The sequence below is a fragment of the Haliaeetus albicilla genome, chromosome 8, assembly GCF_947461875.1.
Source record: "Haliaeetus albicilla chromosome 8, bHalAlb1.1, whole genome shotgun sequence".
Lineage (NCBI taxonomy): Eukaryota > Metazoa > Chordata > Aves > Accipitriformes > Accipitridae > Haliaeetus > Haliaeetus albicilla.
This window is the reverse complement of record NC_091490.1, coordinates 3,732,010-3,758,779: the sequence shown is the minus strand read 5'-3', so window position 1 is coordinate 3,758,779 and position 26,770 is coordinate 3,732,010. Positions and strand designations below refer to the sequence as shown.

At 38.6% G+C, this 26,770-nt stretch overlaps 1 protein-coding gene across 10 annotated transcripts in view; it reads left to right on the top strand.

Moving 5' to 3' along the window:
• Positions 1–26,770, top strand: part of PATJ (PATJ crumbs cell polarity complex component) — a 156,919-nt gene that overhangs the window by 1,059 nt on the left and 129,090 nt on the right. For 8 of the 10 annotated variants that reach the window (XM_069788566.1, XM_069788564.1, XM_069788563.1 and 5 more), the window contains exons 2-13: positions 4,068–4,313; positions 5,389–5,444; positions 5,527–5,693; positions 7,428–7,619; positions 9,009–9,148; positions 10,920–11,118; positions 12,783–12,911; positions 14,694–14,906; positions 18,643–18,745; positions 20,555–20,643; positions 21,885–22,023; positions 22,327–22,458. In XM_069788566.1, the coding sequence (XP_069644667.1) occupies positions 5,423–5,444; positions 5,527–5,693; positions 7,428–7,619; positions 9,009–9,148; positions 10,920–11,118; positions 12,783–12,911; positions 14,694–14,906; positions 18,643–18,745; positions 20,555–20,643; positions 21,885–22,023; positions 22,327–22,458 (1,525 nt within the window). In that variant the 5' untranslated portion in view covers positions 4,068–4,313; positions 5,389–5,422. The remainder of the gene's footprint in view (positions 1–4,067; positions 4,314–5,388; positions 5,445–5,526; positions 5,694–7,427; positions 7,620–9,008; positions 9,149–10,919; positions 11,119–12,782; positions 12,912–14,693; positions 14,907–18,642; positions 18,746–20,554; positions 20,644–21,884; positions 22,024–22,326; positions 22,459–26,770) is intronic. The other 2 variants (XM_069788562.1, XM_069788561.1) reach the window with 1 other exon arrangement.

Sequence of the window (26,770 nt, the reverse complement as noted above, 5' to 3'; positions counted from 1 at the left end):
TCCCTGACACCCCCGGTAAAAGCTGGGGAGATCTGCGTGGCTCCCGAACGGTGGGCGAAGGCTCTCCGGGGGTGCGGGAGTTGTCTTGGTGGTGTTGTGCAAACGGTTTCCATTGCTTGGAGAGGTTCTGTCACGACGAGGAGAGGAGGCGCTGGGGAAGTAACGCACCGTTTGCAATGCCTTCCGTCAGTGCGTGACAATTCAGAGATTCTTAACAAAGCAGGTTTCTACTTTATTTAGGGGTGATTAATAGGAAGGCAGTTCTTCTGCGTTCCTTGTGAGTTTTGGAAGCTTAGGAATTCAGCGTGGTTCCAGGTCTAACAACGCTGTGCCCACATGAAGTGATTTTTTAATCGTGCACACCATCATCATAGGGTACAGCGTCATCATCAACTTTAGGATTTAATGGCTAATTTCAGTAGAATATGACAATATTTAGATCTTAGAAACAAGTTTTCCACAAGCTTTGTGGGAATAGGTTTCTAAGACCATGTTATTGCTCCACGGAGAGTGTCTTTGGCGTGAGCTCACCTTTCTATTAGACATCTGAGAACCCACACCTGCACTTCCCTAGAGGCTGAAGTCCACAGGAATTCAGGTTCTGCTTGTTAAAAGTTAGCATGCCTCGAGAGTGAGTAAGGCTCTTCTTGAACTGCATGGAGATTGGTAATCACAGATGCAGAGGTTTGTTTTGGGTTGGGTTTTTTTTTTTGCTTTCCTCATCTTGTGGTCACTAATTGTGCGTAACAACAGCACGCACTCAGTTTGTCCATGGAGTAGTTTTTTTTATATTTAACAATATTTAGCTTTGACCTGCTTTACCCTGGAGATGTGTGGTGTATTTGTGTTTAGGTACTCACAGCACTGTTCAGTTGTTTCCTTCTTTCAAGTGCCTGGAGCAGTCACTGTGTGCTCTACAGCACTTTTTATAAATACAGTAGCATTACGCAGAACTGAGCATAATGTGTAGGACAGCAAAATATCTGTTAGAACAGTGTTGTTTTTTCACAGTGCATAGTCACTTGATGGCGTGTAAACTGTATAATTTTTAATACCTGAAGTTACAGGTGATGCTGTGTTAGGACAATTAAGGATTAGGATCACACTAACAAATGCCGTTTTCCCTTTCTTTTGCCTTTATCAAATTTTAGACTGTTTGGGCTGAAATTTTCCAAGTCAGAGATCTCTCTGATGTGGAAGATGATATGCACCATATCAGTCACTCACGATAACAGGGCCAGGAAAAATTACGACTGCATTAGTGCAGAAAGGTGACTTTGGATTGGGATGTACCCTTTGCGGTTCCTGTGGCAGGCTGCTCAGATTGGCCATGTTTGAAGCCTTTGAAAAATAGCTGCAGCTAGCACTTGTGAATTAAGGACTGGTGGCGTTTAATGTCCCGAAAGGTTACACCCATGCTGAGTGGGGAGAGCCTCCCATGAGGCAGGACTTTCCCTGCAGGCACATCTCCTGGAAGGACACAGGTTGTTGGAGGCCAAGTTGAAGGACATAGGGCAGAAGCGGTTGTAGTTGTTAGGTGGGTGGGGAGAAATGGGCAGAAGAATCTCTGCTGGCTAAACCGTGTCCTCCTTCAGACCCCAGGAGAAAACCCCTTAGTTCTGTCTTTCAGCAGCCCTTTGGAGAGGGCAGGTGTTTGCCAAGGCCACTGCCAGGGGTGTCATGTTCCCCTCTGGCTCTGGGATGTGCCAGGGTTGAGCACCCCGTGTCTCCGTGCAAGTGGCAAGCGTCTGGCAGGGGGCTGATGGCAATGGAAGACTTAAACCTTTCAGCTCTTCTGATGACCTCTGCTGGCATCAGCATGGGGGAATTCCTTTTTTCTTAGTCTGCTTTTGAAGAAGATCCAAGTCTTAGGATTTCATACAAAACCTTATGAAACTTTCCCGCTCCCTATGATGCGTTGCGTTCAGCTCTTGAAAGTGAAGACAGTAAAAACCCAGATACACGCTGTGCTGGAGTGTGGGGTTTTTTTCTGATGTTAGAAAACACTAAACTATGAAATTCCTTATTTTCTCAATGATTTTACAGTTATATTGGGAGTTGTGACATAAATTTTGAATTGAGGTTTGCAGTTTTGTCTACCAATAAGATAAATAAGTGGCTGTAGAAATCAGAGAATGGAGCTAAGGAAGTTGAATGCGGAGTGGGTGAACTGATTTTAACAAGACAAACCAAAGTGTTTTGGATTGCTCTTCAAAATTATCGCCTAGGAATGGACCTCCTAATTTAGCAACTATCTGTTGACACCCTGCTTGGACTTAGCATTGGTGTTGGGAAATTTTTTAACAATAAGCTGTTTGGGCCCCTAAACATAAACAGCTCAATAGTACATGGAGTTGTGTCTTTCTCTGGTGCCCAAAAGCCAGTCTTAGAGACCTGTCCTCAATTATACATTACTTGAAAATTTTAAATTAGTTTATATTTTCAGGGATCCCCTCATACCAGAAGGAGCTGTTTACTCTAAAATATAACACTTTTTTTTCCTCCCACTCTCTTTTTATGAAAGGAAGGAGAACAAAGAAATACTGAGGGTGGTTTTAACATATTGCACAAAAAAAAAAAAAATCATTAAAACCCATTGCAAGCTGGCTGGAGGCCAGCTTTGATCACAAGGAATCCCAAAGTGCTGTGTAAACTTGAACTGTTATACGAACTGTACCTGAGGTCCACTTTGGCATCCACTGGCACAGAGTGGTCTGTAGTGGCTCTTAGCAACGCTTTGGAGCAGCTCAAGCAGGAAGCTGAAACTTTCTTTAATCTTTTTTCCCTCTCCTTTTGCACCTCCTTCTCCAGGGGACTTCTGCCTAGATGAAGCATAGAACTCGTACCTACATTTTTCTGCTTAAATTTTTCTTTCTTGGATCTGTACCCATCATCATAATTGCTATTGTTACACCCGCTGTAATGGAAAAAAGATTAATCTTGGAGACTATCAGCGCGGCACTTTGAGGCTGTTTTTCAATGATGCAGGCTGTTTCTCATGGTGCAGTTTGCCAGTGCAGCCGAGCTGCTGCAACTGCTAGCTGCTGCTGCTGCAAGGTGTGGACCCGCTTCCCCGGCACTTCTCGGCCCCCTCCTGCGTGCCATTGCTGGCAGTTGAGAGCTAACTGGGCAGAAAGCACACCCTACCAAAATGTGAAGGTTTTTTCTGCATGTTTAGCTCCCTGTTCCAGCTCACTATGGGATCAGATGAATGAGTGCAAGCGCAGATGGAAAGGGAAGAACAAAATGCATGAAAGAGGGCTGGAGAGCTGGACCAGCTTCTTGGCTTCAGCAATTAGATGGGCATGGTGCCGTCAAGTCACCATTATTTCCTGCCGTGCTGGATTTCTTTTCTGGGTTTAATCTTTTCTTCACCCTACTGCTGCTTTAAAGGTGTTTCAAGCCACTTTTCCTCATAGGAGTTATTTTGCATTCCTTTCTGTTGTTGGTTCGCTTGCTTTAGCCTTTTTTTTTCTTTTTTTTTTTTCTTCTTTTAACTGCTCATGTGAGGTAGAAGAACAGAGGAGGGAAGTGAATGGAGGGAAGTTAAATTGGGAAGAAAACAAATTTCCATGTTCTTTGTCCTGTTTTGTTAAGAATCCTGTAGTATTTTTAGACAGGGAGGTTAAGTTTTGTCTTTTTGGTTTAGATGAAGACTCAGGAGTGTATAAGGAAATGGTATATTCATCTGTTCTTCAGAATCAGATCTCAGCACAGAATCAAAGGCTGCTGTGCTCTTAGAAGTGTTTTATTTCGAATGGAAAAGAAAATAAAGCTGCAGCACTTACAAGAGTTCATGTGCATTCCTGAAAATCTTTCAGGGGTTGTATGGGTTTGCCGCTTCAACTCTTGCTATGAGTTTGATTTAAAATGACCTCCTAAATCTGTTAATAGTCTTGCAAAGCGACTCATTTTGCTTGGCCCTGGGTGGAAACCATGCAAACGCACCGAGTTCTGCAGGAATTCCTCCAGGAGCCAAAGCTGCTCAGATACAGTAAAAGGTGCATAAATCTGAAATTGTGGTTTGTGACACACCTCTGCTTTTTTTTTTATTATTATTTCATTAGGTAAATCAACTTAATCTGACTCTTTGGGAGAAGAGAAACTATTCACCTGCATAATTAATATTTCATTAAATATAACAGTGTCCTCCCAGAACTCAAGATGTTTTCAATGTGAGCACAGACAGCATCAGAGGCAGAGCTGAAAGGATCAGAGGTCCTGCTGGGAGTGCACCCCTGGGATGTGCTTACCCTGGTATTACAGTCAGATGCATATGACCCTTTCTACTCTCGAATTGCAAGATTAAAAAAGTAAATACAGAGCTTTTTAATATATATACATATGGCTATTTTTGTTTCAAAGCAACTCCAAATATATTATTCTGAAATTACACAGTTGTATACTGGGTAGAGTTTAAATTATGTAAATTATGCTATTAAATGGCTGACTTCTTTCAGAGGAGCTTGTACTAAGTGAAGAAATCTTGTTTCTTGTGTATGTTTTGGTATAACTGCCTTGATAGATTTCAAAATGACAGGCTCCACATCAATGTAATAACATGCAAGTAAGGGTACAAATTTATCATGGCTGCTAATTGCAAGTCTGTTGTTTTTATACTGCCATCTAGGCCTCAGCCCCAGTTGGAGGCCTGTTCTATTTGGCACTGTAGAGGAGCGTGATAAAGGATATTCTGCTTCTTAAAAGCTTGTCATGTACATAGTAAAGAGAAAGGCAAGCTCATGTAGAAGAGAACAGGCTTCTTTCACCTGTTCAGCACTGGGGCTGTGATTAGAACTGACCTCCCTTAGGAACGTCTTGGAATAGATCCTGCTATGCTGTCTTGTGAGTGGGGGGAACTTCGTTGTTCTATAGGGACATGCAAGGTTTCACCTATATTGCCATGCAGCAGGGCTGACCTATTGTGATAAGAATGCTGTCTACAAATAATTAATTGGGTGGAAAGTTATCTTCAAAATAATAGAAAGATCTTAACTGTATGTATATTTGAAAAGATCACAACTTTAATGTCCATATTAAAAAAAATTTGGTTGAACATAGCTGTGTCTCAGTTTTCTTGGCCGGTTTTTATAACCTGCTATTTTACTCATATTTGAAAGAGAGTTGTTCGTATTCCTTCCTGTGTGAAAGGAAAAGTACACAGAACAAGGAAAGATTTTTGGATGTGCTGAGGCTGCAGTGCAGCTAGCTATATTGAGACCTTTGTTGAATACTTGGTGTAAACAGCAGGGGCTAGTAGTATTTTTTTTTATTAAGTTGTTATAGTTAGCTTAGTATTTTATTATTGCATTTATTGACTGTGTATCTGTTAGCATTCTGCTCAGATATATAATTTATTAATTTGATTTTTTTTTAAACCTCATCTAGGTTATTCTGAGTAATTCCAAAAACGCCCTTCAACATGCCTGAAAATCCTGCTGCAGGTATGTTGTCTGAAAGTGATTACTTTTGTTACACAGTGAGAAATGAAGCTCCATTCCTAACATGTACTACTTTGTGGTGCAGATAAACAGCAGGTACTGCAGATCCTTGATCGTCTGCAAGCAAAACTGTGTGAGAAAAGAGATTCCCAACATAATGAAAACCTGACTGTTTTACGTAACACACTCAGGAGTCCTTTGTTTAACCAGATACTGACTCTCCAGCAATCCATCAAGCAACTGAAGGAACAAGTGAGTGTAAAGTTATGGTTGTTGGTGTGATGATAACTATGGTGAACTTGGAACTTAAAACAGGGTACACAGGCATGTGTTAATTAGCGCACTCTCAATAATAAGCTGTAACTTGGTGTGAGTGAATGTTGGGCTTTTCTTGGGGCTTTGATTTTTTTTTTTTTTTTTTGGTCGAGCTAGTATCTACAGAGTCACTGCTAAAATAAGTGGTATTGCAACAAACAGGTCATGGGGCGATGTGCTTTGAAAGGGATGCAGAAGAGGCAGGCGTTGAGAACCACATCAGTTGGAAAAAAGCATCTGCAGAAGACATCATCTCTAGTGCTTTGAGTTCTGAACACAGTTGGAACTGGGATCCTTTGTTTTTCGTAGAAGCTAAATACTATTTATCAGCTAACTGGCAGCATCTTTTCTCCTTAAAAGACTTCATCACTTAGTTCCTGCTGACTTGTACAAGAATGGTTAACCTGCTTTGGGAAATAAAATCTAGAAAACCGCTCCTGAAGATTTGCCAAGCTCTGATGCAGACATACCCAAGCTAGCTTTAAAATGATTTGGCTTCAGCAGTGGAAGGAACTTGTGTGGATTGGTTTATAATGCCAACTGACACTTAGATTTTGTGGACATGGGCATCAGTGATGCACCTGCATGAACAAGTCTCACCGTGCAGTTAGCAAAGTCAGGCACGCAAACTTAAGATCAGGGACTAACTTGGCATACCCTAAGCAGCAGTGATCCCTGTCTCTGCTGTTACTGCACCTGCCCAGCTGCAGATATAGTGGGGCGGGTGTCAGGGGGATGAGGCCACCTTGCTCTCGTTGCCAAATGTATTGCACTTGGTCCTACCTGGGTGGCATGGTAGTGGTTGTGCTGTTCATTCTTCCTTCCTCCCATGTTCACGTAGGTGCTGCATCTGTTCCTTCCTTCTAAAGCTTGGGTGCATGTCTGCAAGCTATTAAAAATGTATGAAAATGCAAATATATCTAAGATCATACTTTATGACTGTGGCAAAATGGACTTAATTCTGAACATTCTGGATATAATCGTATCTAGAAAATTTAGCTTCTCTTGAAATTCTTTTTAAGCATGTCTCTCATGAACAGTTTCATTCAGGATGGGATTTTTCAGTTTACTATGTCGCACTGGGAATATTTCTGCATTTCTTCATTATCTGTCAGGGCTAGAAATTGAACTGCAAGTTCTAGCAATGATAGCATGTTCAATGATATTTAGTTTGTACCCTAGGCTCTCTCTGGGGAGAGATAATACAGACTAGGCCTTTGGCTCCTGAGTGACTAAGTGACTCTTAAAAAGTTTGGATTCTTGTGCCAAAATTGTCTAGGTTTGCCTGACAGTTGCAACAGTGCATGACTGCCTGTTTAGTGTTTGGTGCTTTTGCATGTGCTGTTTCTGGAATATCGGGGTGAAAACAGGATAATGGGCATGGGCAGGGAAGAAGTGTGAAAGAAATGGAGAAAATAAGTGGAGTAGAAACACAGCTGAAACATTCAGGGAACTTTCCTTCTGAAAAACAGTTTAAACTTGATATGGTAGCTTGTTATAGCTTATATATTAACATTGCCTAATTTATACACATAAGTATATTTGTGTGAATAGGCATATATGAACATATGTATGCTTGCTTCTTTGGCAGTCCTCACACAAAATGATATATGTGGAAATCTCTTCTTTTGTTTTTAATAGTTTTTCCACATCTTTGTTCGTTTTCAACAGCTGAATTATATGCCTTCTGACCGTTCAGTAGATTTTGATTTTACTAAGAGAGGGCTACTAGTGTTTGCTGACAAATCAGTTGCTGCTGGGAGCGTGAATACACCTTGCAGTTCTCCTGAACCCAAAGCATCTACCTTCACTCCAAACCTAGGAGTCAATGAATTTAACACAATCATCCAACAGATGGCAAAGGTAAGGCTCTCAGGCTTAGTGAAACAAACTTATTTTCCTTTAATGTCAAACTTTTTCTTGCAGGCTTTTGGAGTACGTTTTCAAATATGCTCTTTTGTTGTGTACCTGGGAGTGTGGTGCCTCCTAGCCAGTAAAAGAGTAGAAGTGCTGAGGATAACATTTCCCGGTGAAAGATAATGTCAGCAATGGAAAGTGGTTTGGTGTGGTGTTTTGGGTTGGTTTTTTTTTTTCCTTTCTTTGCCAATTTTTTTGTCTTACTTTCTACCAAACACCCCAATGTAGAAAAGAAATTTCAGTTGCCAGAAAAGGTTTTTGGTATTTGTTTTGGTATTTGGTGACACTTATTTGAAAATGGACATTTTCTGCAGAAACTTGTTTTGATGGAGAGACTTGTTTTATCAAGTACATTTTAAACTGGAGATGTACCAACTTTGTTAATATATGAACAGTGCAAATGATTAAAAGAACTGGCATGTAATATTTTATTTAACTCTTCATTTAGTATGTCTTAACTTTGCCAGACAGATGCTGATTTCATTAACATGTGATGTAGCATGTACCAGATGCTTATGGAAGTTGTACAGGTGCAGACATCCACCCATGTGGGATTGGCACTTATATCACAAATGTATTGTTCTGTGTTACTTTGAACCATTAATTTAATTGGTTAGTCATGCCTTTCTATATTAAGTAACTGTTGCTAATTGACTACCTTAATGTAGCTGTAATATTTTGAGCATAACTCTTCTCATTAGTGTGTCATTAACTCATCAGATAAAAGATTTAGCAGTAAAGGCTGCACATTATTTTGGATAAAACAGCTGTGATAGTAGTGCATTCTCTAAGTAATATTTCCCAGTAAACAACCCCAGAAACCTTGTATTAGAACTGAAAAGCAGGCAGTTGCAAAAGCAAACTTTTTTTAACATTAAGTGTGAAATTGCAGGGAGAGGAAGGAAATTAATTTCTTTATTTAAAAGCTGCAATCTTTTGAACACGTACCTAAAAATCAGCATTAAAGGCAAGGGGAGCCAAAAGACAAGTAATTTAGTTTAGCTATGCAGCATTTCCAGAAATCCCAAATATATTGCTCTAGACAGCACTTCGTTCATAGTTTTCATCCAGTTTGGAATTCATCTCATAATGTGAATGAAGTGTGAAAGCAGCTCTTAAATTCCCTGAGGTTTCAGAACCTCAGAGTGCTTGCATATCCAATACTCTGCTATATTAAAAATAATAAATGGAGGAGCTTTTATAGAAGTAACATATTCAGTATTTTGCCTTTGTTTAGTCTTAGGAGGAGAATAATTCTCCTGGTGTTCATAAATCTTAAACTAGCTCATTCTATTGCATTAAAAATTAGTAAATCAATTTTTTCTGTTTTATTAGGGGAGACAAATAGAATCAATAAAGATTGAAAAGCCTTCTGTTGGAGGTCTTGGATTTAGTGTGGTTGCCCTTAAAAATCACGGCTTGGGAGAAGTTGGTATCTTTGTCAAGGAAGTCCAGCCAGGAAGCATAGCCGACAGGTGAGATCTTTATAATTGTATTGGAAAATCTCAGTATTTCCATGAAGGTAAAAGTCACGACTTTCATGTTGAAAAATCTATCAGACTAACATGTTTGGGTTATCTGGTGGGATATTTTGTTGGTAGTATCTTGAATTCTGGCTTTTCAGCTAAATGGACTCGTGTTTTGAGGATCAGATTTTCAGATGAGTTTTAAATATCTGAGCCATTCATAAATTGAATTTCCAGAAATCATGACTCACTTAAGAGAATCTTGAGTACTGATTAAAAAACAAAAGAAAACTCAGAAAAGAATAGAAGGAAAATAAAAATTAGCCTCCATTTGAATTTTTATGCATTGCGTCCATGAAAGATTCCCCTCCCCCTTGTTTCTTCATTTATGTGCCTATGACAATGCCCTATTTATAGTTGGTTTTACTGTTTGTTTCCTGTGTAAATTTAGATCCACTTCTCCCGACAGATCCCTGCACAGATGTCATCATAGAATCAAGGCTTCAGGCAGTTTCTTCCCGTATTGTCTGTGGGTTTTCACCCAACAACAAAAGACAGAGCAATCCTTTAAAAATAAAATGTGATTGTAAAACCACAAGAGTTGGCATGAGACAAATGCAGTGCTTGGAATTATGTTTCAAGAAAATGTGTCTAGATTTCAAGTCATTGGTGTCACTTTTTAAATAACACATGTCAGGAAGTGCCAACACAGGATGACAAAAAGAGTGGGGAGAGGTTGGAATGATAATGGCTATGGGCCCACAGAGAACACACCAGAGAACACTTAAAGAAAAGCATATTAGGCTCTTTCAAAGTGGAGACAGATGGACTGATCCGGATGTCAAAGGAGGGTGAATATCTCACTTTAGGATTTGATGACCTGCTGCTCACTTTCTTTAATGAGAGAATCTAAAATACATTTAGTGCTTGAAGAAAGTGATTTCTGGGAAACATCTTAAACATCACATGATAAAAAGGAAGTTTAAAATGCGTTAGTTAAGATGTGCAGTTATATTGTTTCAGAGTTTATAAATTTCCCCAGCATGCTTCCCATTTTGCTTCTGAGGCAAGATCTCCTGGAGACTTTTTCTGGATTCCTACAGAGCTTTGAAGGCAGTTTCTGTCTATGTAACAGTTTGGTCTCGTGCTCAGAATGAATATTTAACAAAGCAGATGAGTGATGGTTTCCCTCTTGTCACAAATCTAAATTCATCACTAGGGTGAATTAACTGTGAAATTTATATTCTCTTAAGGTATAAGTTGAACTGTGTATTGCTTGAAGAAAGTTTGATGTCTGAAGTTTGATACTGTGAATTTTGAGTAAGGTATAAATATGCAGCTCATCAATCTTTAGATCAAATAATGATACAAAACAACATCATAGCCTGAGTTGTGGGTACTTAGAGACAGTATCATGTGGTGCTAAACATAATGAAGAATAGTTCCTAGTTCATTGTATAACTACAAAAATACATTTTTTCTGCCCTGTCAAGAAATTATGAGGGAATTTCATTGAATTTTGAATAGAAGCAAAGGCAAAAATTGAGCAAATTTCTGTACCATTATAAAGTTGGAACAAAATATGGCTGGGCAGTTCAGTACAGCGTGGATTGCATGTAATGTGTAAGTTGGTGAAGACAGTGTAATAAGCAGATTTTTTTAATATATAAATATTTAACCTTGCATAACTGTGTATTTTGCATGTTCATATTTAAATTACACAAGCCTGTTGTGAAGTCACTATGCTGCATTTTAATATTGCTTTTAATGTTTTGTTAAGGGATCAAAGACTAAAGGAAAATGACCACATACTGGCCATTAATTGCACCCCATTGGATCAGAACATTTCCCATCAGCACGCTATTGCCCTCCTCCAGCAATCCACAGGATCTCTACATCTGGTTGTTGCTAGGGAGCCAGTTCAAGGAAACAGCAGAACTTCGGCTGTCTTATTAAGTGATATAAATCCACCTGAGACTGTAAGTTGTATTACTGTTAAAATACAGATTTTGAACTATGCTGGATATTTTTTTGCGGTTTTAAGTGTTTGTGTTAGCAAGCTTTACATATAGGGACTTTTTTCTTTAATCAGATTTTATATGTGATGACATTTCATTTAGACTGATCATGCAATAAGTATAAGGCTTCCATGGCAAAGCTGCATGAAGTTGTTATAAAATAGATCCTGGATTTTTATAGGATAGCAGAAGCTTTAAGTAGATCAACATATTCTTAGCAGCAGGGTCTGTTCAGCATGGGCTGGGTAAAGCATTTTACAAGTATCTCCGGCTGAAACCTACTTGTGTTCAGCAATTAAAGATGCTCTGATTACATCTTAAAAGAGTGTAAACATAACCTATCATAAGCACTGCTTGAAATATCCCAACCAATTTAAACTTAAACTGCTCAAAACAAAAAGCCTTGTCTTTGTTTTTAAAACAAACAAAAAGTATCAGTTAAAGAACCTCTCGATCCCTGTTTAATTATCAGGTTCTTTTTTATCTGCAAATTTCATTGATTGTGAACCCTTTTGTTTTCTTGAGGAAGGAGAGATTGTCACTGGAACATGTAATAAGCTAGGGCTGAACTTCCATCTGTGTTCAAACCATATGGTCCAGGTGGCTTCACTGAATTTGGTCGAACTGCACACCTAAATTCAGGGTTTGCAATATTGGAATCTTAATTTATTATGCTAGTAGGTTTTGATGAAAATCTGGTTAAGAGCAGTGCTTTTCCTTATTCTCAGTAATTATTTCCCTCATGATTATTACAGAGCTAGTGAAATCTGAAGGTTTTAGTGGATAATCAATATTGTTTATTGCACTGAAAATTTTAAAGAATTAAACTTTAACTGCTTTTTCATTGAAAGATCTGCACTGAACAGACTAACAAAATAAAATACAAATATATATCTCTACAGGGGGTCTTTAAACTTCTTTTATGATATTTAACTGGCTTTGGCAAAGATTTTCAGTGTGCTAATAAATCCTTTATTCACAGAAGACTTAAATCTGCCTACTTTGCTCCATTTTGGTTTCTATGAGATATTAATCTGACAGAAACATTGGCCGGGTTTGGGTTGCTTAACAGCTTTGTTATTTTCAGATTGTCTTGTAGAACATAAGGTCATGGTACAGTGTAGCTTAGAAACATGCTTCCAATTCAGTATGGCAGAATATTGTACTGCGCTATTAATTCAGCGTGTACTGGTGGTATTTAGAGTGTGTAAGTGAAATAACAGAAATAAGAATTTGGGCAACGCTAAGTGAAAACTAGGCCAGTGCAAGCTCCTTGCCTCTGTTTTTCTGTGTTGTTTGCAGTAGTCTTGATTTATGAAAAACTAAAAGGATAGTTTTTATTTTGGCAAGAAAATCTTAAAATTGCTTTTTCTTAGTCAAGCTTTTTCCTAGTATCCTGTTATTCTGAAAGTGAAGGACAAAATGTATGTTTAAAAACAGATGAGAAATCCCTCTGCGTATTTATAAGGAAATGAAGCTGACTGAATAAAATCCAACAGATCTCCAATATGTTGGGGAAAGAGAGAAAATTGCTCTTATTAATTCCTGTCATTCCTGGTACACGTGAAAGTAAGAAACATTAAAGATCAACTGAAATTAAAATCTCTTGTTTTTATTAATTGCAGATTCACTGGGGCCATGTTGAAGATGTTGAGCTGATTAATGATGGTTCAGGATTAGGCTTTGGAATTGTAGGAGGAAAGTCGAGTGGAGTAGTTGTAAGAACAATTGTTCCTGGGGGATTAGCAGATCGGGTAATTTGTTATATTATGTCACTTCTTGTTTGATTGTAAAGTATAATTAACTGATTTTGACAGTCTTAAAATAAACTAATATACCTAAACAAAAGGAAGCTGATAGCATCAAAGTCTGAATGCCAACATATACTTTATGAATGTTGAAGGTATGATTGAGGAAAAAGTCAGCACCTGATAAAAATTAAGTTGTTTCTCAGACATACTTTGGCTTTTATAACATTGTTGAACATGCAGAAATTCTGAAAAGTTGTCTAACCTTCTAATATTTTCAATACTTCTGGTGTTTTCAGCCTTTGGTCAGTCTGGGGGAGGACAAATATTCTTAATGGTTTTGCACATCCTCTGTAGAATTTGGCACATTTGGCAACATCTATAGGGACAAACTCTCCAAATGGATTGTCAGGCAAGAGAATCTGCCCTATTGAAGTAACTGTGTTGCAAGATTCAGTTTACAGATTTAAGATCTGTAAGATTTTACACCTATTTTTAGTGGGTTTCATTTTAAATGGGTTTTGATCCCTGCCCTGTGGTCTGACCAGTTCAAGGAGACATTTAGGATTGAAGCAAAGCCTTTTGAAGTTACTGATATCTTTTAAAGTTGCACGGGTACAGTTTGCAGCCTTTGATTGCTAATCTTTAAAGTTCTAAGTATTGCTACATTTCAGGAGTAGAACACGTGCAATAGCAAAACAGATTCAGATTTTTAATGTGAATTTGGTCATGGCAAGTTACAATATTTGAGGTCTGGAAGCCATGCAGACAAGATCCAGTAACATACAAAAGAGAGGCTAAGGTACTTCCTCTAGTATAGGATGGAAACGAAAATTGGATATTTGGAGAGCTTTCCTGGAAAATGTTGGCTTTTGCTTGACTGCTTCCCCCTGAACCTGTCATGTATAAATGAGAATTTTTTAATTATTGTGTAACACCTGTTTTGCTGTAAGGAACAAAGTGTTTTGACTACAAATGAAGCATGTAAGTTAAGAACTCACCACATCATTCTCAGTTGAATGAGACATCATTAAGAACACGTGAAATAATGAGCACATATACATGTTAAAATTGGATGAGTTTGTAAATGAGTTTGAGTTAGTTCTGGGAATAACTCTGCTATGATTGCTGTATAAATCAATGCACCTAAGGTGGTGGAGCTGTGCTGATCAATACCAGCTGAGGATTTGGTCCTATGAATGCTTGCTTATAGTAGAAATGATGATGTAGGTCATGAATCATAATTATCATGTAAAAAATGGTTTGTGTGGAGTCTTGTTACGTTCAGCGGATATACTAGCTCGAGATGGAGCTAGTTATGTGAGAAAAGAATTGCCAGGCTTATATAGAAGTATTAGGAAAAACTCTAAAAAGTCCTAAATCAAAATGCTGTGCTTTTTATTCTAACCCCTATGTGATGAGGAGTATTCTATGAAATGGCAATACATAACAACCTGTGAGATCATAAAACATTGTTGCTGTCTGTTTTCTCCTAAATGAGAAAAGTAACCACTTTCTTAGGAATGGTGCTATTCAACTTGTGTATCTTACTCAGTTTTGGAAAGGATGATATACCACTCTTAACTACTGTGGAAAAAACAGTGCATGATTGTGCAAACACTTCCTTGAATTATTTAGTATGTAGCTGTGGTGGTCAATTTTACGGTATTTTCTTGCATTGGCTCTCATGGCCATGAAGATGCCTGTACACAGTTTCAATTTTGTAATAGAAAAGATATTTTATGTATAGACTAGAAACATTTTTTGCAATTTTATTTACATTTGAAGGACGGGAGGCTTCGGACAGGAGATCACATCCTACAGATTGGAGGGACCAATGTGCAAGGAATGACCAGTGAACAAGTTGCCCAAGTGCTGAGAAACTGTGGGAATTCTGTTAGGATGATAGTTGCAAGAGACCCGAAGTATGAAATTATGGAGACTCCACCAGCTCCTGTGAGCTGGCCAGTCAGTACATTACCTTCTTTTCAAAATGGAAATGTAAGTATCTGGTGTTTACTTGTGACAATTTAAAATATGTTTGTGGCTTGTGATCAGAAAGGAGGAGGAGAACAGAGTGTTCTTGAGACCTAAAGTGCTTCTCCTCTTTTGAGTTTCCAGATATTATGTGTGTGTATTTAAGTGGTCATTATTATAGCCCTGCCTTCTATAATTTTTCCCTTTTTCCTGTATGTTATTAATACCTATAATCTTAGGATCGGAATGACCAGCTTTACAGAATTTATTTCAGGTGGGTAATTTAATTACCAAGACCATAAACGTTATCGATAAATGGTACTTCTGGTTCTCCTTCTTAGCTCATTACATTTTTGCTAATCAGTCATTTGTAAGTGGATTTAAAACTTCACTGTGAATTTCCCTACTCTGAAATCCAGAGCGCCATGGCCACACCAGAATTATTCAGCACAATCATCTCTTTATGAAACATAAGTGTAATGTTTTCATAGTCTACGCTACTGTCTGTGATAGGAAATATATCTAAAAATTTTGAAACTTGTTTTAGCAAATCTTATCATGGTCATATCAAAGTCTCTTGTTTTTGAAGTCATTCTTTTCAGTTTTGAGTAATTAAAATCAACAAATGCTACACTAAGTGTACAGTAGGTCTCGAAACATAAACAAAGCTGTGCTTGTGTACCATCTGCTACTACTGTGCTGCTTAGATTTAGGTGTAGAATCTGAGTAGCCTTTTCTTTCTTGTCTAGTTTCTTGAATATGAGTGAAGAGAGCTTTTTTGTTTGTTTGTTTTTGAAGCACCATTTTTAAAGGTCAGACCAGCAGTCATATTGTTACAAACTCACCTCCTCGCTGCCTGGGCATACTCACTGCAAAGGCAGCCATTAGCTTTTTGCCTTGCATCTCTCTGGAAGACTACTGTGGCTGAATACTTAGCAAAGTATTTTGGGTCCTTCTCAAGCCCCTCTTCTCAGAAGAGGGATTGGTGTAGGAGGAAACGTGAGTGGCAGAGAGATGGGAGGGGGTAATTATGTACGTAAGGTTGGAGTCTTAAAAGTGGGCTTATACTTTGAAAAAAGGCTTTCCTAGAGAATCAGCATCGTTATGAAGCACTTATTTTCTGGCTGTATCATATTTTCCAGGGCCCATATTAGGAAAAAATAACATGGTCCTAGTTTTGTTTCCTCTACAAAGTACTATTTTTCTCTCTTCCCCACCTCAAAGGTGGGCCTGTTTGTTGCTAATCAACCCTAAGCATTGTACATGCTGCAGCCTTTATAAAATATTATTCCTTCTGGATGCCTTTTCAGTGTCCTCCTTATTCCTGCTATGTAGTTTAGAGGGGAAAAAAAATCACATTGCTATTTCATCTACTTCTTTCTGAATGTCATTGAACTAAATAGTGCCTTCATATTTAGATTTGAAGAAGCTCCTCTTTCTGGTGTTAAGAAAGATTTGCTGAAGTCAAGAATAGTGGCTAATCTGAATGTATTTATTAATTTAATGATGATTTTAATGGTCCACCTTTCAGGTTGTGTCTGATTTACAACAGAACTTTTTCCTATAATCTAATTTCTCTCTGGTTTCTGAGTACTTTTGCTAGCTGTGAGCTTTGGAATAGAAAATATTTTCCTTTTCTTTTTTGCAAACCAGCAGAAAGGCATTTTTAATATATGGTTAGTTTTTTTCAGTTTTATGTTAATATTTGATTTCCTTTAAATTTCCTGTAGTAGAGAATAACTGAAACTACTTATGTCCATGCATGGGGACAAGAAAACAGTCATATTACCTGTACTCTCCAAGATACTGACAGCAGTGTTAGCAGCCTACTTGTGCTGACTGTATTTAGGACTCTCCTACTTTGATTTTTCCAGACTCTACTTCTAATGTTTTGCATTCTACCAGTAACACTACTTAGAGAAAATTTCTGTAGCACCAGAGCACTGACTATGTAGGGCTTTTGTCAAAATAGCAGGACTCTCAAGGCCATAGCTCCATTTCAGATGTTGCTATAAGCTTGTTTACTGTTTTGATTCCCTCTCCTAAAGATAAGTGACAGAGCATCAAAACTTATCTTCATCTCCATCAGCATCTTATGGAGCAAGAGTTGGAAAACATTTAATGAGCTTAATGAGTTGGCTAGTGGAGGGAGGTGTGTGTGATAAGAAAGGAGATAGCTGTCCATCGATTTCTCTTTCAGTGAAAAGTGAAATAGGTATGGCCATAACTTTGGCCTGCTTTTAATATAGGTCCTTCCAAAGCTGATATCTGGCAAGCATTTGATTAAACTTCTCTTTTGTTCACTCTCTTAAGAAATGTTTTCCAATTTCCTGATCCATTTTTGCTGTTGGCAGTGACGCTATCTCTCTTGATTTCATCACTTTAACAGACTTTGCTCTGATCATCATCATCATCTTTTTGATCTCATTGGGCTGTATCTGATTACTGAAAACAAACAACTTTATGTATTTTAATTTATCCCTTGCAATCCCAGATCTACATTCTTGATTTTTTTTCTCTTTGGTATAACCAATGTCTTTAGTGTGTCCTGTTTGAACTCTGTCTTGCAGCTTTGATTTTTACTTGTCAGAGTAGAGTTGCACAGACATACTGGGCCAACTTTGAGGGGACTTTTTTCCATATACTTCTCCAGTGTAAGGTCAGATGTTTTTTTGGTAATTGTAGTAAGCGGAGGGTTCAGAGAACAGATCATGTTATGTGCTTCTCTTTTCAAGTATTGTTTGTTATGAGAACTTGCTTTATTCAACAATAAAGCATTTACAAATGAAGACTTTCCCTTCCTCTGTTAGGTCTTAAAAATAATTTTCATGGAATGCGAACTAATTGTCTTTTGCTTCCCATTGCCTTCAACAATGGAGGACAACCTGGAGGCTTCCAGTGCTCTTTGCAGTTTGGTGGTGGTCAAATCAGAACAGGAACATATCAGACTTGTTGACGTGTCAAAGATTGTCTTTTGGAATGGTTTTGTGGTTTGGGATCTAGCATAACAACAAACAATAAGAGCAAACACCTACCTAGTCTCCTGTATTTGCATTTAAATAGGTAACTGCTTCTGTAATAGAGTTGTGCCAACTATGTATACACATGGTTTGTTTCATTTCAGAGCATCGAACCTGTTTCTGTTTTGAGATCCCTAGATCCCTTTCCTGCTGCCCTTCGCTTCCTTAGTAGGTGATAACAAGGAGAGAGATAAGCATCACTTTTTCTGACAGAAATGTGTGATGTGATAACACTGTATTTATACCAGGGTTTTTTGCTTCCTAACTGTCCAGTAGAAAGCACTCAAGCAAGTGGTTTCATGACACTGTTTATCAGGACTAACATATGAAAGGGAGAGAAGAAATTCTGAGGGCATTCAGGGTGTCTGTTGTCTTGTGGGATTGACTGGGAAGCTTGTTGTTACCAAGTGGCAGTGGAATCCAAAGGGAAATGGCTCCTGAACAGTCTAACGAAAACCTTTGTTTTCCATAAAACATAAATAATATACCTCTGACAGGTATGTGGAGAAAGTATTATGAAAGAATTTAAAGAGCAACAAATGACTTTTGCTGAAAATAAGGTGTCACCCAATCTTGGGTATATCTTTTTAGCAAATATGATCCCTCCTAAAATGGGAAAATGAAAATCACTGCTCACTTCTGAAGATCTTAATTAACCTGCAGTATTGTAATGGTACTGGGAAATGATGAGTTGGTTTTTTTGTTTTTTGTTTTTTTACTGTCTTGTGCTTTATTTATAGGATAATACCGACCTTTTTGAGACCTATGATGTTGAACTTATAAAAAAGAATGGGCAAAGCTTGGGGATAACAATTGTTGGATATGCTGGCACAAGTGATGTAGGTGAGTTCTACAGGATTTAGTAAGGTCTAGGACAGGGGCTTCTCAGATACCCTTTATTTACTTTAGGGAAAATGGATAGCACTTCTTTGAAACACTGTGACTTACAAAATCTATGAAGAAGATATTTGGAGAACTTGATGCAAAGTGAAATTCAGCCACAAAAATTTTTAGAGTTTTAATTAGCTTAAAAAAATAATTCCTACTTGACTGCTGGACTGTGAATTTGACATGGTTATGTTGTTACTGTGCAAGACATTAAATTGTAACAGGAAGTTCCTGCATATACAGTGTCTAACACAGTCAGGTTCCTGTCCACACTGTTCCTTATTTTGCCCCTGTGGTATATAGCATGATTCAGATAGCGCATTTTAAGAAGAATTTCAAAACCAGAGTATCGGATGTCCCCAGTTTGGATTAATTTTTGAATGGCATCTTCAGTATGTACAAAATAGCTCAACATACAACTTTTTGTTTGTTAAATGAATTGTAGGTGTTAGAGTGGAAGTGATCAGTCAGATTAACTAGTCCATCCCTCTGCCAGGCAGGAGATGCAGAGAATCTTAGCTGTGCATGATGTGTATGCCACCTTCACAAGATCATGTAGTTGTCTTTGGCAGATGGCTGTTTCAGTGTCTAAACTCTGGGAACAGATTAAAATAGCTGCGCTAGGGTATGGGGACATAGAATCAGTTTGGGATTTTTAGTAAATCCTCTTTAAATTAGAGCTATTAACTCATCTTTCAAATGTTGGTTCCACAAATGGTAATGTCTTTAAAATTGACTCAACTGAATATCTGGTTTTACAGAAAGGGATAGTGCTTTTTATCCCCTCCCCTTCTTCGTGGGACTCCAGAAAGTATTCTGGGAATGTGGTGCAGTGCAGTTGGGGTTGCTTTCCAGCCCTCTTCATTCCCAGGAGACCATCTTGTGTTGCCTCTTGTGTCAGGAATCCCAGGCCAGTGCAGTGAGCACTGGGAACTGGGTTGGGGAGGAGCAAGTATCAGGCAATGGGAAAAGGTGGGTTTGAAGCACCGGTAGAGGAGATTTGCTGAGCATGGACAAACCATGTTGGGCAGGTGTCTGAGGAATGTTAGTGTTCAGAAAGGATGGATGAAGTGTCAAGATTAACTAGAATTAAAGATCAGCATCTCATGTTTTGTGGGAGTTTGTGGAAGGGAAGGGTTACTGTTTCAGCTGATGATTGGGTTTTTTACTGTTGTGTTTTTGGGTTTTGTTTGTTTGTTTTGTTTTTATTTCCTTGTTCTAATTAGAAGTTAGAATTAATAATCAAACATCAAATATGACAAAGGATAGCTTTTCTGATTTCCACATTTATTTTTTTTTAAAGAAAAATCCTTTTTCATTAAGATTTAAAGTACTAAATTCTTTAGCTGTAAGATGATTGAAGTCCTGATCAAAGTACTTAAGCTAAAAGTAAAGTATGTGCTTAGGTAGTCCTATTGAAATCAAATGCAGCATGGATTTAAGTGATTGTGGTTTAAAGCCTGGGTAAGCCCAGGGATGAATCAATGGAGGAGGTGGCCTCTTGTGAGCCATTTTAAAGAAAAGATTTTGAGGTCAGTGTACAGGTGGTTGTGTCAGTGCTGTTTTTTCCATCTGAGATCCTCAGTCGTTCTATGTCAAGCTGTGTGAGTGGTAATATGCAAATGTTGGTGGTTTACAGAATCATAACTTTGTGGACAGAAGAAGTGTGTGAAAAAGGCTATAATTAAAAATCTTAGTAAGAAAAGAAACAAATTAGGTTAATGTAGTGACTTGTTTCTCTTTCTCCCTTCCCCCTGCCAACAGAACCTTCAGGAATTTTTGTGAAAAATATAATACCTGGTAGTGCTGCTGACCACAATGGCCAAATTCATGTTCATGACAAAATTGTTGCTGTAAGTAAAATAGTCTGCTTATATATTGTTGTAGAACTAATACTTCATTACACATCTCAATGTTAAAAGAACAATGTAGTAAAGACTTTCTAAAATCAATTAAACCTTCTCCGCTTTGCAGAGGAAATAATTTGGTGCTTCCTATTTGTTTAGATAGATTTGTAACAGAAATGAGCTTTGGCTTGCTGTGGTTAAAATTATTTTGTATTCAAAGAAGTATTAAATAGTAGTTAGCTATGAAAGAGGCAAGCATTTGGGTTAAAATGTTTCAGAGTGGAGAATCGTGGCTTTTGGCCTGAAGTAAAGATGAGCAGCATCAGCCTCTATTTGCATTAAATGGGATTCAAGGATGGTTAAGATTTTGCAAGATGTGGCACACTGTTTATGGTATTTGATGACTGTGCAGCATCGTATGGATACGATCAAAATGTCAATAGTCACAATTTAGGTTTAAAAACCCAAGCTTTATGTGTAGAAAAATTAAAAACCATTGAATAATAGTGAATTGAATAATAGCCAATTTTGCATTCACAGTACAAGCAGGAATGAATTACACAGTCTTTTTGTTTTAAGAGGTAATATTTATAGAGATATGATTTTAAATTACTTTTAAAATGTGTGCTATGCCAGACCTTCCAAAGTCAGCTTCTTTGTGAGAGCAAAAATTGATACAGCCTTGTGCTTTTATCTGCAGCTTTGCAGGAGAAGCCCCTGTTGATGCATGATCTAACAGTGAGGTGAACAGAGTATTTTGGGTGTAAATTAAAACATCTGAATTAATGTAAGAATTGGGCTGTTTAGAGTGCATTATACAAACAGTAATGTGTGTAGGCTTGTGTGTGGCGTGTTAGAAATCCATGAGAAAACCAACAGTGATAATGAACTGAACAGAGTTCTAGGCTGACTACTCTTGCTGGGAAGCTTCAACCACAATATTCCTGAAGCTGGTTTTTGTAAACAAAAAATTGCAGGGGGAAATCAGTGCATGCTTAGATTAGTAAATTCTGTTTCATGGTTGCCCCAGGAAGACAGAAGAAATTACTCTTGTTTCCTTTTAAAATGCATTTTGAAAATATTATCTAGTGAAATGTAACTGATTTAATGATATTGTTTTGCAAATACTACTGTCTTGGGTGAATAACCCTATAATTTCTGCACAAAATAATGTGGATGTTGCTTACAGTGTACGGTACAGTCTAAGAATGTAATATGATTATTATTATATGATTTTCTTGGTTTAGGTTGATGGAGTTAATATACAGGATTATACCAACCAAGAAGTGGTAGAGGCATTGCGTAACACAGGACAGACTGTACGCCTTACCTTACTTAGAAGGAAACCTTCTTCTACTATTTATTCAGAAAGACCTTCGGATAGAGGTAATCCTTTGCCCCCACGCCCCTACACACCCCTTTTTCAGCAACTGATTTTATTTTTCACTCAATTTACAGTTACCTAATTTAACAATTAGGACTAGATACCACATAATCCTAGATTTTGTAAGGGCACACTGTAGAAAATGAGGTACTTAATGAGGAATGGAAAGAAATGAGGGATTCGGGAAAACTGACCGCAAAACTCCTGTGTAAGAAAAAAAAAAAGGAGTAGTTAGTGTGGCGGTGTTACTACTTCATATATTTTGCAGCATATGATTTCTTTTTTTTTTTCATCTGCTTTCACAGTGCAACCTGTTCCAGCCTTTGTGTCACCTGGAGCTGTAGGGACTGAAACTAGTGTGGACACTAAAAATGAGGAAAACCAAGAGCAGAAGGATAATCTTAAAAATGACAAGAAGCAGAGTCTACATAAAACAGGTGGATAGGATATCTTGCAGTGTGTCTTCTAAGTCTGTGCAATTGTCTTTAATCCATTTTCAATACCGATGGGCTGTCGTGGCTTACTCCATCTTTAGCTTTTGCTCTGTAATGCTTTTTATTCAGGTCCCTCTGAAGTAAAGCTCTACCTGTTGGATCTATCAACTCTTCCAATGTAGCACTGTCCACTGGTTTGCCAAGAGTGCATTCTGTGTCATCATGGAGGTCACTCATGAAGATACTGGATAATAGTAGCCCTTATAGCTATTGACCTTCTCTCATAACTGGCTGTCAAGCCATTGGTTAATGCTGTCTTTGATCCCAGACCTAGTGGTCCATCTAGTTTTCAGCCTATTTAGCAGTCATCAAACCCACGCTTCCTCAGTTTCCAAATGAGAATGCTGGTGTAAATGGTGTCAAAAGCTTTGGTAAAGTTGAGGTGTATTACACCCTTCATCCACGTAGCTATCTTGGCAGTCAGATTGGTCAGTTATTTGCCAAATCTATATTAACTGTCCCTGATTTGCCTTATCACTTAAGAAATGGATTCCCAGAGGAAGTATCTCATGATCTCTCTAGGGCCAAAGGTGAGACTGGCCTATAATTCTCTGGATCTTCCTCCTTGCATAAAGTTTGCCCTTTTCCAGTCATTAGTGATCCCCCTTTGATTGCCATGTTTTGTTTTGGGTTTTTTTTTTGTAGATTATAGACAGTGGAGGTGCAGCACTTTCAGTGCTCTGGAATGAATCTCATAAACTCTATAGAGCTGAATGCCTCCAGCTCACTGATTCTTCTTTCTAGCCCTGGTCCTACTCTGATAACCTGAGGTGTCCTGCCTGCAGTCCTCTCCTGACAGAGGAGTTGTGTTCATCCTCCTCTGCTGCCAGGGCCCTGAACCAGATTGCTAGTTGAACAGCATCAGGAGATGGAACTCTTGGGAGTTCACGTTTACTTCCCGATCCAGTGTTACCTCAGTCATATCTATCTTATTGCCCTCACAGGTCTTAGGCTGCTGCATCTGCAGAGTCTTCTCAAAATATTCTGTCGGTTTCCTGTACATCATCTCTGATGCCCATTTGTTGCAGTTTCCTCTTTTGGCACTGCAGTAACTTCGTCAGAACTTGCCTTCCAAGCTGCTCGACTTGGCTTCCTACAACCTGTGACCTGAGCTGCAGCATCCTCCCTCAGGAGTTTTGACTGAGTAGGGCATGCTGAAGGACCAGAGGTGGCTGCTGCAGCAGCAGGGACCTGTCTCCATTTGTAGGTCATTTTCCACACAAATGAGACAGATGCCATTTCCATGAACATCTGTCTCACCTGTGTGCCACCTGCCCTGTAACTGCCTTGCTCCTGTTTGCTTGTCCTGCTTATAGTGCTCCTGGTCACCGACATTTTCTGGAGTGCCAGAGAAGTGGGAAGCTTAGCACAAGTTATGTCCCCCTCCTGTGAGATTCCCCAGTTGGCAATGAACCTCTCCTTGCTGCCTGATGGTTCCCAGACCCAACTCATTTACCTTGTGGTACTAATACTGTTGCATACTGCTTCCTCCCATGCTACTGTTAGAAACTAGAGTTCAGTGTCTAGACATGCAAATTCTGGCTTGCTTGTCCTGAACTTACTAGCTGAACTGGAAGTTGTTGACTGCACACTTATGCAGGCAGATAAGAATCTCTGGTCTGGCAAAGGCATAATAGACGTAAAGACCTGATAGCTGGAATCGGAAGCTGGATAGGAGTTCAAATTAGGCATGTGTTTTTAACAGCAAAGGCAATTGGACATAGGGCAGATCACAAAGGCATGGATTGCTTTGGTTTTTAGCTGACTTCTGAATTAAGGTTGGAGGTCTTTCCAGAAGGTGTGCTTCAATTCCCCTACAGATTTCTGGGCTCTTCTACAAGAACTTCTGGGTGAATTTCTACAGCTTGTGTTAAAGTCAGCATAAATTATCCTTATGCCTTGTAGTTTCTAAGATATGTAGATGTAATAGAGGATTCTAAATTATGGCTGTCAATGAATAACAATTTTGCTATGACTGTGGAAGATCTGTCAGTATTAAAGACAACCTGGAAAGGAGAGAAATGTAGCAATTCCTATGTTTCATTCTGGTTTACTTTTCTGTCCAAGCCTTGTAACCAGACATCCTTTGTTGTGACTTCTGCATGTTCCCAGAAATAGGAAGCCAAAGCAGAGGTGCTTGAGTAGCTGAGATGTGAGGTTATCAAAGTGTTGTTTCAGCTGTATGAATGGAAGAACATATATTGATTTGTACTTACAATGGACAAGAAACTTAAGGACTTAGCAGTGAGATGTATTTAGGGGCCGAAGAGCCAGGAGGACTTACACTTGCTAGAAAAGAGCAACACATGCTGTCCTGTGTCACCCAGTCCTTTTTTACTGTGGAACTTTCTGCACATAAAGTATTTTATTTTTCTACTGAAGCTAACAATATCTCTGTATTCAGTTCCTGACTAATCGTGATTGGGTTATCTTGTGTCACAGGTTGCAGATGTCTGCCCTGATGCAAAAAGAACTTTAAGGCATTTGTTTCCTAATACTTAGTGCTGTGCAAATGTGGTATATCAGTGCCAGGATCAGTTTATGCTGGGAACTAAAATTGCTTTTACCTGGCTTGAAGTTAACAAAGTCTGTTAGTCTCAAGGTGTGTTATCTAGATATGCCTTAGTGATCCCTGTTCTGCTGATAATCAGCTTGGATCAAACTGTATTTTTGAGCCCTTTTCATAGCAGACCCAAACTGCTTTGATGTGGATCCACTGCCTGTCCGTAAATACTCCAAAGCCCTTAGTCTCAAAAGGAGTTTGTAACCAAGTTGTATGTATATGAGTGGCTCCCCTTCAATTCTAGCATTGTGCAAATCTCGTAATCCGCTTCCTTGGAGCTCTGCAGAGTACGGTGGAGATGTAGCTGGGTCTGGCAAGGACTTCATTGCCTGGAATCCATAGCTGCTGGTTGGACCCATGCTGATTCCTGGCAGGGGCAGTGTGGTATATCTGCACTGCATTCCCCAGTGCGTCATGTAGCAAGCGTACTACGAGATTTTTCTATTCTCCTATGCATCCAAGCTCCCCTTACCCTGGAAAATACCAGATAATGTATTTGTATGCACAGTGTGTCTTGGGATACCAAAACTTAAACACTGAAGATACTGTTTGTTTGCAGTTGGATATTGCCCTTGATACCATCTAGCAGTGCTGGTCCTCCTTGGGCCAGCAGGATAATGCAATGGGCATGGCTTTGAAACTGAGTAATGAATCAGGAGCATTTAATGCAATGGTAAGCAAGTATCATTGCTTGATTAAACTGGGGGTTTTTAATAGTGAAAAACCACTTTAAGTTACAAGGTTCTGCAAAAGCTTTATGCAACTATAAAGTATATGTGTGTGTATCTCTGTTAAAAAGTTGAAATACTTAGTTGCAAATTTTACTCATACTGAAATACGATGTACAAGATTTCACCTTGGAATAGAATTTAATGGCCAACTTTAAATTCTAAAGATAGGTGCTTATTTTGGACATGGTGATGGGCACGTCATTATAATGGTGCTAAAGTAAATACTGCTAATTTAAGGCTCTGACTAAACTCTGGAAATGCTTTTAGAAGTTTAATGTAAAAGGTGTGTTTTATAAAATATGTATTACTTCCCTTTAAGCCCACTTGTGTGAAATTCTTATTAAATTGTGTTTCCTGAAGAGGTATTAAATAGTAATTCTGGCTAGGCAAAACCGCGCTTAAGCAGTTCTGTTACAAAGGCAACATGGTTTAGGATGCAATGTCCATGAGGCCTGAAACTTTCTGCTAGCAGACTAGGGCAATTAACAGCTGCATCTGCAAGACTGCAAACTGGGCAGAACTGCTTTCTTTTGCCTTGCAGCAGTACTCACAACCCAAAGATATGATGATGATGCTAGTCAGCCACTTAAAGATGGCTGGGGAAAAATATCCAACAGTAGGGCAGATAAAGGTAGTGCTTTAATGAAGTGCACTAGAGCACCGTATACATCTTTGTACAGTAAGTTTGTGAAACTAGGAGGAAATTGCAAGAAGATTCAAGATCCCAATTTTGAAGATGCCAGCAACTCTGACCAGGAAAGGTTATTTTTACAATACACTTGTGATTTATTCTTGATGCTTGCTAATTAGAAGTGAAAAACTGTATGGAAGTGCAGGCAGAAGGACAGACTAAATATGTTGAAAGTTGTTCCTAATGAAAGCTGTCCCTGGGAAGCATTTTCATTTCTGAGGCCTTGCATGTTACAGCAGACGTGGTGCGTATCTCAGGTCATGAGAAATC